General features: G+C 40.1%; 1 protein-coding gene across 1 annotated transcript in view; it reads right to left on the reverse strand.

The window, feature by feature from the left end:
• Positions 1-13,772, reverse strand: part of chrna9a (cholinergic receptor, nicotinic, alpha 9a) — a 38,632-nt gene that overhangs the window by 14,582 nt on the left and 10,278 nt on the right. The window contains exons 2-4 of the mRNA XM_063042457.1: positions 11,306-11,451; positions 10,095-10,249; positions 2,917-3,449 (exon numbers count right to left, since the gene is read on the reverse strand). Coding sequence (XP_062898527.1) covers positions 2,917-3,449; positions 10,095-10,249; positions 11,306-11,451 — 834 coding nt within the window. The remainder of the gene's footprint in view (positions 1-2,916; positions 3,450-10,094; positions 10,250-11,305; positions 11,452-13,772) is intronic.

Consider the following 13,772-nt stretch of genomic DNA (forward strand, 5'->3'; position numbering starts at 1 on the left):
TGTGTGGGCCATGGCAGCCAAAGCTCAAACTGGGCATGGCACCTGATGATGATGATGATGATGATAGCCAATAGACTACTTTTTCTGAAGAGTCATCTTTGCAGTTTCAATATCAAATGATTTCAATTTCCAGTGGTGTGCCTTTGGCAGGTAGTGCTCATTGTCCTGGGAGCACCTGTTATTCAACACTCCAAAGCCACAATGTGATTCTGAACTACTAGATAACCCACACCAGGTAACCCTTCGCTTATCTCTACTCCTTTTGTTGCCCCCTGTATCCCCACAATACAAATGATACCAACCCTTCCACCTGCAAACTGCACTACCTACCATAGGCTCTAATTGTCCATGGTCTTTAATTCCCAATCTTCAACTTCCTCCCGACAAAGTGTAAACTTCCAGTCAAACATCATGATCAACAAATCCACATCCTCAGCAGGTCTTGATCAGGTCCCAAATGCCACCCAAAAGTTGCATTCCCCAAACCTGGCCCTCAACCCATTTTAATTATGCACACTGCTACACATAAAAGAAAATGAGCAACGGCCTTTCACTAGTAAGCCTAACATGACAGTAGTCTGCAGGCTATAATCAAAACAGTTGCTGGTGCGTGTGTGACACAACAGCTATACAGCAATCCATCAGGGCTTAGAACAATTTCTAAATCACCATCTTTTCATAGCTTTGGAAGTAGCATAAAACCCACACAATTTTCCAAAAGTTTGTATTTAGTTGTGCATTCAGTCGCCATATGTTGCCGACTATCTTTCACTTTAACAGTATAAACAGTAGAATAGCTATTGTTTCTGCAGTAAAATCCAGCCCACTTACGAACTGAACTGCAAGTGGGTATATAAGGCTTCATTTCCAAATGACACACAAATCAGAAGCAGTATAATGAATAAGGACAGATGTATCAGTCAGGTGAAACGAACAGACATGGCAGATAAAGTTTCACACAGCGGTACGTATTGATTCACCTTGACAAGTAAGAAAAAATTGGCTGAAAAATTCTGAAGGAGATAAAAGAACTGTGAAATATTGACAAATTTTTGAAGGATGAGATGCTATTAAAAAAGCATTCAATATGTTGAACCTTGTACGCATAGATAGAGTGTGCAAAAGTAAAGTACACATACTATTTATAAAACAGTGATTAAACCAGTGCTGGTTAAACCAGTCTATTGGCAGTGCTGCAGCTGATTGTCGGCACAATACAGTTAAGATAAGGGTATTAGCAATTGAAGCAAGAATGAGCCAAATGGCTCCTGAAGCTTGTTTGATCATTCACCGAGCATAATTGATCCTACGTTTCAAGTACAATTTCATATTCAATTCTGATATCTTTCAGTCACTTCAAGCCCCTAAAACTCTTATCAGTTATGATATTACTAAATGACTAAGCCTATACAGCCCTTTAAGCTAAAGGATTTCACACACTTACAACCCTCCTCATCAAAGCCTTGAGATGAAGGAGAAGTTGTTTATTGGAACAATGCCAGGATTGAAAGCTTCAGGCTAAATCTTGAGACAGAAGGAATCAGGGTTGTTCTCAGAGCAAAGTAGGTTAAAGAGAAATTTGGAAAAGGTGCTCATGAAGAAATAGTTGAAAGCTGTTTTGAAAAGAGAAATGTGATTGCAACCATTTAAGACATTTTATCTGGCAATTCTAAATGCAAATCAGCCTGGGGCAATGAAATTATTTCTAACACAGTCACATCCAGATTGATGTCATTGATTAATAAGCTGAAACCACCTCAGCCCTTACATTCAAAACCATCCTCTTGTCAGCTCACTGACACTGTCCCGCAGAGTTCCACCCCACCCAGAAGATAAAACGCAGATGAACAGCAATTCAGAAAGTTGACCAGCTGATCAACGGTCTCAAAGGATATCTACTTAAATTTACCAAGCCATGTATTATGGATGAAGGTAAAATTTAAATGGTCAATATAAACAAAGGAAGGAGAGATTATATTATAAAGGCATATTTCTAGATGACCTCTATTCCTTTCCTGGATGACATATGTATGTATGTTTGCTAGAGAAGCAAAATCAAGGCCACAGGTGTTAGAATAACATATGTCTTCACATTGTGTAAGGAGAAATCTTCACTCAAGGCTACTGCAGTACTGCAAATTAATCTGTTGACTCCAATACCCCAATCGTCAACTGTGCTGAGTACAGGCAGAAAGAGATTGAACCAGATTTTGCTGGGACATTAAGAAACTCCGAGGAACACTGAGAACTGACAGAAAGCTGAGAGCATGATAAGGACATCTGCCAAAGGAATTTTCAATGATTTCATTGTCAGCTCTTATTCTGGCTCAGACTGGTGACCCAGTTACAACTCAGAAGGTCACAGCGTTGCCAAGGTCCTTGCCAATCAGAAGGAATCTGTACAAACCAAGTTTGGATATGCCCATAGTTTAGCTGTGAGTGCAGACACCGTTAAGCCAAGTCTACATTATTAAAGAGGCAAGATAGTCCATTTCATTCAAAGAACTGTAATATATGAATATTGATGACAAAAGTTTGGAGTTACTTTCATTACTTCATTCCATTGCCGAGACTTACCAGAAAGTGTACGTATGTGCAAGGATAATATTACAGCCTAAGTACAGCATAAGAAGCCCAAAGAACAGAACCTTCTATAACCACTGTTCAGGTAAAACTAGATATCAATAGTTACGTTCAAATTCTACAAGGTCTATCTGAAACAAATTTAATGATTCCACATGTCCAAGCTTCACTTAAAAGGTTAATTCTGAAACTCAAACTGCCACAATGTTTTTTCAAACCTAGAATGTAGAATCTAAGAGATTCTACATTTATGGGAACTAACAAACTGCAAAAATGTACTGTATGCACCGACTACTTCAGAGCTGAGAATAGTACTCTAGAATAGTCACTTACCAATCAATGGAACACTTTCAGATGGAGGCATGCTTTCTGCAACCATCAGCTGAAACACAGTCAGTGCCAGCAGAACAGTCACACCAAGTGACACCTTCTCTCCAGAGTCAGCTGGTAGGTAAAACCCTAATGGAGCCAGGAATGAAATCATTACACATGGGATCAACAAGTTAAAAATGTAAAAGGAAGATCTCCTTTTGAGAATTAAGGTGTATGTGACATCTGGGTAGGGGTCTGAACAACAGCCATATGTTATCACATTTTTTGTTGCTGGCATTCCATGTACTTCCCATTCCACATTCTCCACAAAATCAGTCAGGTCTCCACTATCAAGTCCATTTATGATATCAACCTGGTTTCCATTGTAGGTCCACGAGCCAAAAGTAAGGTTACATCTCTGATCATCAAATGGGAAGTAGGCCACATCTACGACACACGAGCTCTTGGTAATTGCGGGTGAATCCCACGTAATCTGCCCATCGTATCTTAAGACCACATTAGTCTCCATGGATCCAATAGATTCATCATCAGCTCTAAAATAAGTTACCAACAGAACTTACAGTTGGTTACAAAGACAGAACTTCGTTAAAAATTTCAATAATATCATTGCTCAATACTGGAAGGTCAAATAAAATGATTGAGAATTTATCAAGAGTTTAGAAGTATATTGGAGAAATTAGAAACAATTACAACATGATAGAGAATTAATAGATATAGTTTTTAAAACTCTAGCTGCTCAATGCATGGAACTAATAGATGGAATAGATGGACTCTTGACCTCACAATCTATGTCATCATGGCTTGCGGCTTATTGCCTACCTGCACTGCACTTTTCCCTGTAACTGTAACACTACAGTATATTCTGCTTTCTGTTATTGCCTTTCCCCCTTCTGCTACCTTGAGGCATTGATGTGATGAAATTATCTGTATGGGTGGCATGCAAAACAAATGTTTTCACTGTACCTTAGTAAGAGGCCCTTCCTGGTCAGTGTTGGCCATGGATATTGCGTCCTAGCTGTCTACGTTATCGATACGCAAGCCAGAGCAGTATGATGCGAAGAGCAAGCTGCTGGCCACGCAGCAGGTTCCTCCTCTCCATGCAGCTGATGAATCCAAAGGAACAACAGAGGCAGATACAGTTTGGCACCAGCAGCTTCACAAGAATTGCCAGTCAATGTTGAACTCAACGTACGACTGCCTTAGGGACTCCAGCTCCAGATTTTTCCTCGGGGGTTTACCCACATGACTAGGTATAGCCACCAGGCAGCGGAGGTTGGAGATCAGAGTTTTCCTTCTCCTAGATGAGCTGTCAACCACAGCTGATGAGCCCCGTCTGCCCGAAGTGATTGGGTTTTAGACACCAGGAACCCACCTTTGCCCCTTCTCCTGTCAGTAGAAATGGTTCCACTGGGCTTTGTAGCTATGCCACACATGAAAGCCAGGAGCTGGATTATTTGTCAGAGGCTATTTGAGATGCACACCATGGGGAGCATTTAATAGGTAGTGGGAGATTATCCTCACTAACCCCCACCCCCAGCTATGACAACCTTAAGGTTCCTGTATCTCAATACATGTGACAATAGTGAATAAATTTATCAATTTCATTTAATTTACCAATGAAAGCAAAATATAGTGAAATTACTTTATTGGGAAATAGGTAAATCTGAAGAAATAGTGATATTGATGAAGGTAAGAATTATTCTAGATATTCATAATATGATTTGTGACACAGAGGAAATGAAATTTCAAATACTGAGTACAAGAGAATTAAATGGTTAAAAAGTTACCAAAACTGAAGAAACTATCACTTAATGCTCAGAAGGACGATAAAGGTAAGAAAAACAGATGTTAAATAAAGGAAAAGACATCTGAGAAGGGACTACAAGAAAGTGAATCACCAGAATGTATTGAACAAAGCATTGACAAGTAACTAATCCGGACATCACAAGATTGAGAGGATTGGATTTCAATCAGGTCCACTGCCCAAGTAGAAAAAGGCAACATCAAGCAGGTCACGGCAGTGTAATAAAGCATTGACCAGCCACCAATCCATGTCTGGGATTGATTAACAACAGCAAGTTAAATGAAGGTAAGGGCAAGCACATTGGCTATCATCTGAGTGGACAGAGTCAGAGTGGTGATCTTGAGGCTTTAGCTCTTCGGGACTTCAGCGAAGTGAGGCTTCAGTCAGAGAAAGCAAAGAAAAGAAAAGCTCTAGGTTAAGTTTTTTTCCCTTCTTTATACCTACTCAGTTAGGACAGTAGAGATGACAGGCAGATTAATTGAATGTTCCTCTTGCAGGATGTGGGAAGGCAGGGAGACCTCCAGTATCCCTGATTACTACAACTGCGAGAAGTCTGTAATGATCTCCGGATCATTCGGGAGGCTGAAGGGGTGATAGACAGAACATACAGAGAGGTAGTTACACCAAGGAGCAGGATACAGGAGACTGGGTGACAGTCAGGAAGGGGAAAGGGGTTATGGAGCCAGTGCAGAGTACCCTTGTGGCCATCCCACTCAACAGCAGGTGTATCACTTTGGATACTGTTGGGGGGCAGGGGAGTTGACCTAACAGGGGAAAATCACAGTGGTTGGGTCTCTGGCACTGAGCCCAGCTCTGTGACTCAGAAGGGAAGGGGGAAGAAGAGACATACTATGGCAATAGGGTATTTGTTAGCTAGGGGAACAGACAGGAGGTTCTGTGGGAGAGAATGAGATTCCTGGATGGTATGTTGGCTCCCAGGTGCCAGGGCCTGGGACATCTCAGATTGAGTCCTCAGCATTCTTAAGTGGGAGGGTGAACAGCCAGAGGTCATGGTCCATGTAGGTACCAATGATATGGGTAGGACCAGTGACGAGGTTTTGCATAGAAAGTTCAGTGAGTTAGGTGCTAAGTTAAAGAGCAGGACCTCCAGGGTTGTCATCTCAGGATTGCTACCTGTGCCACGTGCTAGTGAGGCCAGAACTAAGAAGATTATACAGTTTAATATGTGGTTAAGGATTTGGTGTAGGAGGGAGGGCATAAGATTTTTGGATCATTGGGCTCTCTTCCAGGGAAAGTGGGACCTGTACAGAAGGAATGTTTTGCACCTGAACTGGAGGGGGCTAACATCCTAGTGGAAAGGTTCGTTAATGCTAAACGGTGCGGTTTGCAGGGTATTGAGAACTAGAGCCTCAGAACATTTAGTGGAGAGGTTGTTGAAGCAGATGTTGATAAGACCTCAGACAAAGATAGGAATCAAAAGATTGAGCATGGTGCAACTAGTGTCCTGAGTTGAGTATATTTCAATGCAAGAAGTGTCGTAGGAAAGGCAGATGATAGTGCTGAAGATAAGGTTTACAACAGAGGCAATATGTCTAGAGGATAGAGCAAAATTGTAGTCAACAGGGTGAGTTGCAACATAAAAGGCGGACAAAATCGAGAAGGGTGAATACAGGACTGAAGGTGTTATATTTGAATGTAAGCAGTATACGGAATAAGGTAAATGAACTTCTAGCACAGCTACAGATTGGCATGTATGATGTTGTAGGCATCACTGAATTATGGCTGAGAGAAGGTTACAACTGGGTGCTTAATGTCCAAGGATACACATTATATCAAAAGGACAGGCAGGAAGACAAAGGTGGTGGCATATCTTTGCTGGTAAAAAATGAAATCAAATCTTTAGAAAGAGGTGACAGGGTTGGAAGGTGTTGAATCATTGTGTGTAGACCTAGGGTAAAAAAACACCTTGATGGGAGTTGTATACAGACTCCCAAACAGTAGTAATGAAGTGGCCTACAAATTACAATGGGAGCGAGAAAATGCATGCCAAAAGGGCAATGTAAAATAGTCATAGCGGATTTCAAAATACAGGTAGATTGGGAAAATCAGGTTGGTGTGGGATTCCAAGAGAGGGAATTTCTAGAATGCCGATGAGTTGGATTTTTAGAACAGCTCATAGTTGAGCACACTAGGGGATCAGCTATTCTGGACTGGGTGTTGTGCAATGAACAAGGATTGATTAAGGAGCTTAAGGTAAAAAAACCTTTAGGGAAAAGTGATCATAATTTGATCTAATTCACCCTGAAATTTGAGAAGGAGCAGCTAAAGTCAGATGTATCAGTATTACAGTGGAGGACAGGGAATTACAGAGGCATGAGAGAGGGGTAGGCCAGAAATGATTGAAAAAGAACACTGGCAGGGATGGCAGCAGAGCAGTAGTGACTGGAATCTCTGGAAGCAATTTGGAAGGCACAGGGTATATACATCCCAAAGAGGAAGAAGTATTTTAAAGGAAAGATGACACAACTGTGGCTAACAAGAGAAGTCAAAGCCAATATAAAAGCCAAAGAGAGGGCATATAATATAGCAAAAATTTGTGGGAAGTTAGAGGATTGGGATGCTTTTAAAAACCATCAGAAGGTAACTAAAAAAGTCAGTAAGAAGGTAAAGGTGGAATACGAAAGGAAGCTAGCCAATAATATTAAAGAGCATACCAAAAGTTCCTTCAGATACATAAAGTGTAAAAGAGAGGCGAGAATGGATATTGGACTGATGCAAAACAATGCTGGAGAGGTAGTAGTGGAGAACAGGGAAATGGCAGACAAACTGAATAAGTATTTTGCATCGGTCTTCACTGTGGAAGACACTGGCAGTATGGTGGAAGTTCCAGGTGTCAGGAGTCATGTACTGTGTGAAGTTACCATAACTAGTGAGATGGTGCTTGGAAAGCTGAAAGATCTGAGGGTAGATAAGTCACCTGGATCAGATGGTATACACAATAGGGTTCTGAAAGAGGTGGCTGAAGTGATTGTGGAGGCATTAGTAATGATCATTCAAGAATCACTAGATTCTGGAATGGTTCAGAAGACCGGAAAATTGCAAAAGGAAACTATAGGCCAGTTAGTCTGACCTCAGTGGTTGGGAAGATATTGGAGTCAATTATTAAGAATGAGGTCTCAGGGTACTTGGAGGCATAAGATAAAATAGGACGTAGTCAGCAAGGTTTCCTCAAAGGAAAACCTAGCCTGACAAATCTGTTGGAATTCTTTGATGAAATAACAAGCAGGATAGACAAAACAGAATCAGTTGATGTTGTGTACTTGGATTTTCAAAAAGCCTTTGACAAGGTGCCACACATGAGGCTGTTAAAAAAACTACGAGTACTTGGTATTACAGGAGAGATTCTAGCATGGATAAAGCAGTGGCTGATTGGCAAGAGGCAAATAGTGGGAATGAAGGAAGCCTTTTCTGGTTGGTTGCCAGTGACTAATGGTGTTCCACAGGGTCTGTGTTTTTATGTTATATGTCAGTGATTGGGATAATGGAATTGATGGCTTTGTGCAAAGTTTGCAGACGATATGAGGATAGGTGGAGGGGCAGATTGTTTTGAGGAAGTAGAGAGGCTACAGAAGGACTTAGACAGATTAGAGAAATGGGCAAAGAAGTGGCAAATGAAATACTGTTCTGGAAGAGTATGGTCATGCACTTTGGTAGAAGAAATGAAAAGGTAGACTATTTTCCAAATGGAAGGAAATACAAAAAAACTGAGGTGCAAAGGGACTTGTGAGTCCTTTTTTTAATTTGCAGGTTGAGTCTTTAGTGAGGAAGGCAAATGCAATGTTAGCATTAATTTCAAATGGCCTAGAATATGAATGCAAGAATGTAAAGTTGAGACTTTATAAAGCACTGATGAGGCCTCACTTTGAAGAATTGTGAGCAGTTTTCAGCTCCTTATCTTAGAAAGGATGTGCTGAAACTGGAGAGGGTTCAAAGGAGGTTCACAAAAATGATTCCAGGATTGGATGGCTTGTCATGAGGAGTGTTGATGACTCTAGGCCTGTATTCAATGGAATTCAAAAGAATGAGGAGTGATGTCATTGAAACCTATCGAATGGCGAAAGGCCTTGATAGAGTGGATGTGGAGAGGAGTATTTCCTATGGTGGGAAAGTCTAAGACCAGATGACAAAACCTCAGAATAGAGGGGTGCCCTTTTAGAATGGAGATGAAGAGAAATTTATTTAGCCAGAGAGTGGTGAATCTGTGGAATTCATTGCCACAGGCAGCTGTGGAAGTCAAGTCTTTATATATATTTAAGGCAGAGGTTGATAGATTCTTGAATGGTCAGAGCATGAAGGGATGTGGGGGGAGAGCAGGAGTTTGGGGCTGAGAGGTAAATTGGATCAGCCATGATGAAATGGCGGAGCAGACTCGATGGGCCAAATGGCCTAATTCTGCTCCTATATCTTATAGTCTTATGGTCTTAGATGAAGCTTTACAGCATTCTACAAATCAATCAGCAAAACTGAATTATACACGAAGTGGGACTCCTGGAAGAAGTGTTAGTGATTCAATGAAGGATAAACTAAATAATAGATTTTTTTCTGCGCACATCTAGTGAGTTTGAATTATTACCAGAATTTTATTATGTTAGCTTCCCTGCTGGAGCAGAGTCAGAACTATAGAGAGCTTAGACCAATTATTCACCTGTTCTACAAAGTTAGACACAGATCAATGAGGACCAGTGTGATCTGGTTGTTGCTCATTTTGCTGATGTTGCAAAAAAAGTATTTTACACTTCATGACTCACGCATATTAGGAAGTTTTATGAATTATTCTGCACTGTACACAATTGTCCTATACGGAAAAAACCTCAGCCATCCTACTGTTCTCTGGAATGTAATGATTTTAATGTCCAATGCCCATTCCACCAAACACATTCAATAAGTTATAAAATGGCTACTGACAATCCAAAACCCAACAAAGGAGAACAGAAGGCTGGGACCTCAAAAGAGGGGAGTGTGGTAGAAAAGGTTTAAACAGAGTGGACCATGCCAGTAAAAGTCAGTAGACCACACAAAAAAATGGACCTAAGGTTAACCCCTTATGTTCAAAATGCACAATGCAATGTAAATTTCTAGTTTAACATAAAGCCTAGGGCTGATACAATCACATAACTTTGGGCCAGCTTAGTTAAACTGCAACACCAATTCATTTATACAAAACCAGCAAACCATCAACAAATTAATTATAACCTATACACATGTGTGAAGATGCAAATTGTTCTTATGCACGTCAACAAAACGTCTTCTAATATAAAGTGAAGTACAACATCAGGAAAACATGGTATTAAATTTCTAATGAATTTAGGATTTTAAAATGAAATATGCCAATAATCGATGACATTCCACATACTTGTTATACAGAACAATGTCAGGTCTCCATACAGAACTACTAGGTATTCGAATAGCATCAAGTCCATCGTATTTATCCCGATCCCACTTGAGGAAAGCATCAAACCAGATTTGTCGAATCCAAAGGTAAGCAGTCAGAATTTGGTTCCTTTCATCCTATGTGCAAGAAATATAATCTCATAAATCAGAAATTTAAATCAATACCACTACAAAATATATTTACATTCTTCATCATACTTTATATACCCTCTTCTTCATGATTATCATTACTTCCAAATTTATATTCACACTGTAAACTATCCTTTCTAATAATCCACACCAATGAGGCATACACAATGGGTGGAAACCTTTTCCAGCACTCTAACTGATAGTCTTATTGTAGTTAGGGAGACAACACACTGGTTCATTGGCCCTCTGAGTCAATACTGACAATTACACATTTATATTAATCCTACATCAATCATTTTTTGTTTTGCCCACATTTCCATTCACCCCCTCTAAATTCTGCTACTCATCCACACACCAGAGGCAGTTTATATTGGCCTACCTGTTGTGACGAAAAAGACACTGGATTGATTAATATTAACCCTGTTGCCTTCAGTATAGATGCTGCCTCATCAGTGGGGAATTTCCAATATTTCTGTCTGTATTTCAGATTTTGTTTAACAGGCACAATTTAGTTTTTGTTGTTCTTACAGTTTGAAATCAAGACTTTAACAGCATTCTACCATTACAACTGTTGGATCTATCCAACAATGACACAAGTTAACTAGCAGTTACGTCTCCTTTTCTATTACAGCTGAAAATCCAAACAGTAAAGCATACATGAGTAATTGATCGGCCTGTATTTTACAGAGTATTGAAGAGTTGTTCACCATCATTACCCCACATAAATGAAGTAACTTTGCCATTTGCACATACACATGCTGAACACAGCTATCCAGATATCACTCTCTCCCCATAACAAACTGGGGAGATGCTGCAAGGTTAGTCCCCACCCCCTGGGCCATTAAAACAGAAAAGGAAAAATCCCGTGTCCAATTACCCAAAACTCAATAAATGAACAACCCATTGGCAGTTACTATCAAGCTTCAGAAGTGAATGGTGTCCACTTGAGCAGGGAAAAGACAAGGAATCTTGCAGAACTGTATCTTCAAAAGTTGAAAATATCTTATGAGAACTTATAGAGACAGCTATCCAAACAGATCTTACCATATCTTTAATTTGTGAAAGGGTGACTTTCAAAGTGACATTTAGTGCTAGATCTGTATCTTCTACAGGCCTGAGTGCATCTGTATAATCTTCAAATAAGTTCTTAAACAGCATTTGAGCGTATCTTCCATCTGCTGACTCAGTACCTGTTCAAACATGATTCAAGTTTCTGTTTAGTCAACCACATAGATTTATTTGGAGTTATATATTTTTCAAACCAAATTGAATGGGAACTGGAGGGTGACAAGGGTGAGAATAGGTCAGTTGGTATACAACTAGATGCAGTGTGTAACAGGAGCCTAAAGTCAAAAAGTCTGATGAATACAGCACCGAATGTATTATGTTCCAATGCATGCTATATATATATATATGGAATAAGGTAGATGATCTGTAGTGGTGTTAGTCACTGCTGAAGGAAGATCATAGTTGGCAGCTTAACATCCAGGTTGGTACTGGATCACAAGGGAAGAAATTTGTAGAATGCCTACAAGATGGCTTTGAGAGCAGTTTGTGATTAGGCCCAATCGGAAAAAGGCATTTCTGGATTGGGTGTTGTGTAATAAACCAGGTTTGATTAGGGAGCTTAAGGTGAAGGAACCATTAGGAGCCAGTGGTCATAATATGATATAATTTACACTGAAGTTTGAGGGGGAGGAGATAAAGTCAAAATTTCTTGAAAAATAACAGGCAGAATAAACAAAGGAGAGTCAGTGAGTTACTTGGGTTTTCAGAAGGCCTTTGACAAGGTGCTGCACATGAGGCTGCTTAAGATAAGGGCCCATGTTAATACAATGAATATACTAAAATGGATAGAAGATTGGGAGACTTGCAGAAGGCAAAGAGTCGGAATAAAGGGGGCCTACTCTGTTTGTCTGCTGGTTACTAGTGGTGTTCCACAAGGTACTGGAACCACTGCTTTTATCATATTTGTCAATGATTTGAATGACGGAAATTAATGGCTTTGGGCAAACGATACAAAAGTAGGTGGAGGGTCAGGCAGTGTTGAGGAAGCAGGGAGTCTGCAGAAGGACTTGGACAGATTGAGAGAATGGGCATATAAGTGGCAGCTGTAATATAGTATAGGGAAGTGTATGGTCCTGCACTTTGGTAGAAGGAATAAAGGTGTAGATTATTTTCTAATCAGCGAGAAAATTAAGATGTGCAAAGTGTGTATTTAATATTTCAGTAATATTTGAGTAATATTGTAAATATATTATTTGATTAAGCATTCTTTGTTTAGATAATTCATTATGGGTTATATATAATAGTACATGAATGGCATACGTCATCATGCCACCACATCATATGCGCACACCTCACAAAGTAAAAAAAGTAAAACTAAGAACGTAGATGGGTTATTCCCAGCTCTATGTTTTCCTTTCAATGAATCTCTATGTTTTGGAATTACAAAACCTAACACAAAAGGTCTTGGGAGACCTTGTGCAGAATTCCCTAAAGTTTAACTTGCAGTTTGAGTCAGTGGTAGAGAAGGCAAGTGCACAGTTAGCACTCATTTCGAGAGGACGAGAATATAAGAGCAAAGTGGGATGCTGAGTCTTGATAAGGTATTGGTTACCCTGCACTTGGAGTATTGTGAGCTGTTGTGGGCCCCTTGCCAAAAAAAGATATGTTGGTTTTGGAGGGTGTCTACAGGAGGTTCACAAAAATGATTCCAGGAATGAAAGGGTTAACATATGAGGAGCATTTGAAGGCTCCAGGCCTGTACTCAAGGGAGTTAAAGAAAATGAGGTAGTGTGCCATTGAAACTTGTTGAATATTGAAGGCCCTAGATAGAGCAGATGTGGAGAGGATGTTTCCTACAGTGGATGAGCCAAAGACCAGAGGGCACAGCCTCAGAATAGAGGGACATCCATTTACAGCAGTGATGAGAAGGAATTTTTTTTTAGCATAGGGTGGTGAATTCATTGAATAGGGAGTTGAATTAATCGGCTGTGGAGGCCACATTATTGGGTATATTTAAGGCAAAGGTTGATAGGTTCTTGGTTAGCCAGGGCATCAAAGGTTACACTACAGAGAGAAAACAGGAGAATGGGGTTGAGAGGGAAAACAAATCAGCCATGATGGAATGGCAGAGCAGACTCTATGGGCAAGTGGCCTAATTCTGCTCCTGTGCCTTACGGCCTTATGGTCTAAACCTAATTAGAATGGCAGATTTGCCTTCCCTGAAAAACATAAGTGAATAAAATAGTGTGCAGTAATTTCATAGTAATTAGCTTTTAATTTCAAAGTAATTAAATTCAGATTTCCAATCTGTCCTGGTGAGATTAAAACTCATTTCTGCCCCACGAAAATAGTATCTTCCTAGTCTTTAACTATACAAACATAAGAGTTAGCAACAGGACCAAACCACTCAGTCCCTCAAGCTGCTCACACCACTTAGAACTCAAAGTTGAGGTGACAATCAGCCATGCTCAAAGGTAATTTCAGTTTTGCATTCCAGTCTACC

Source organism: Mobula hypostoma, chromosome 3, assembly GCF_963921235.1.
Source record: "Mobula hypostoma chromosome 3, sMobHyp1.1, whole genome shotgun sequence".
In the NCBI taxonomy this organism is placed as follows: Eukaryota; Metazoa; Chordata; class Chondrichthyes; order Myliobatiformes; family Myliobatidae; genus Mobula; species Mobula hypostoma.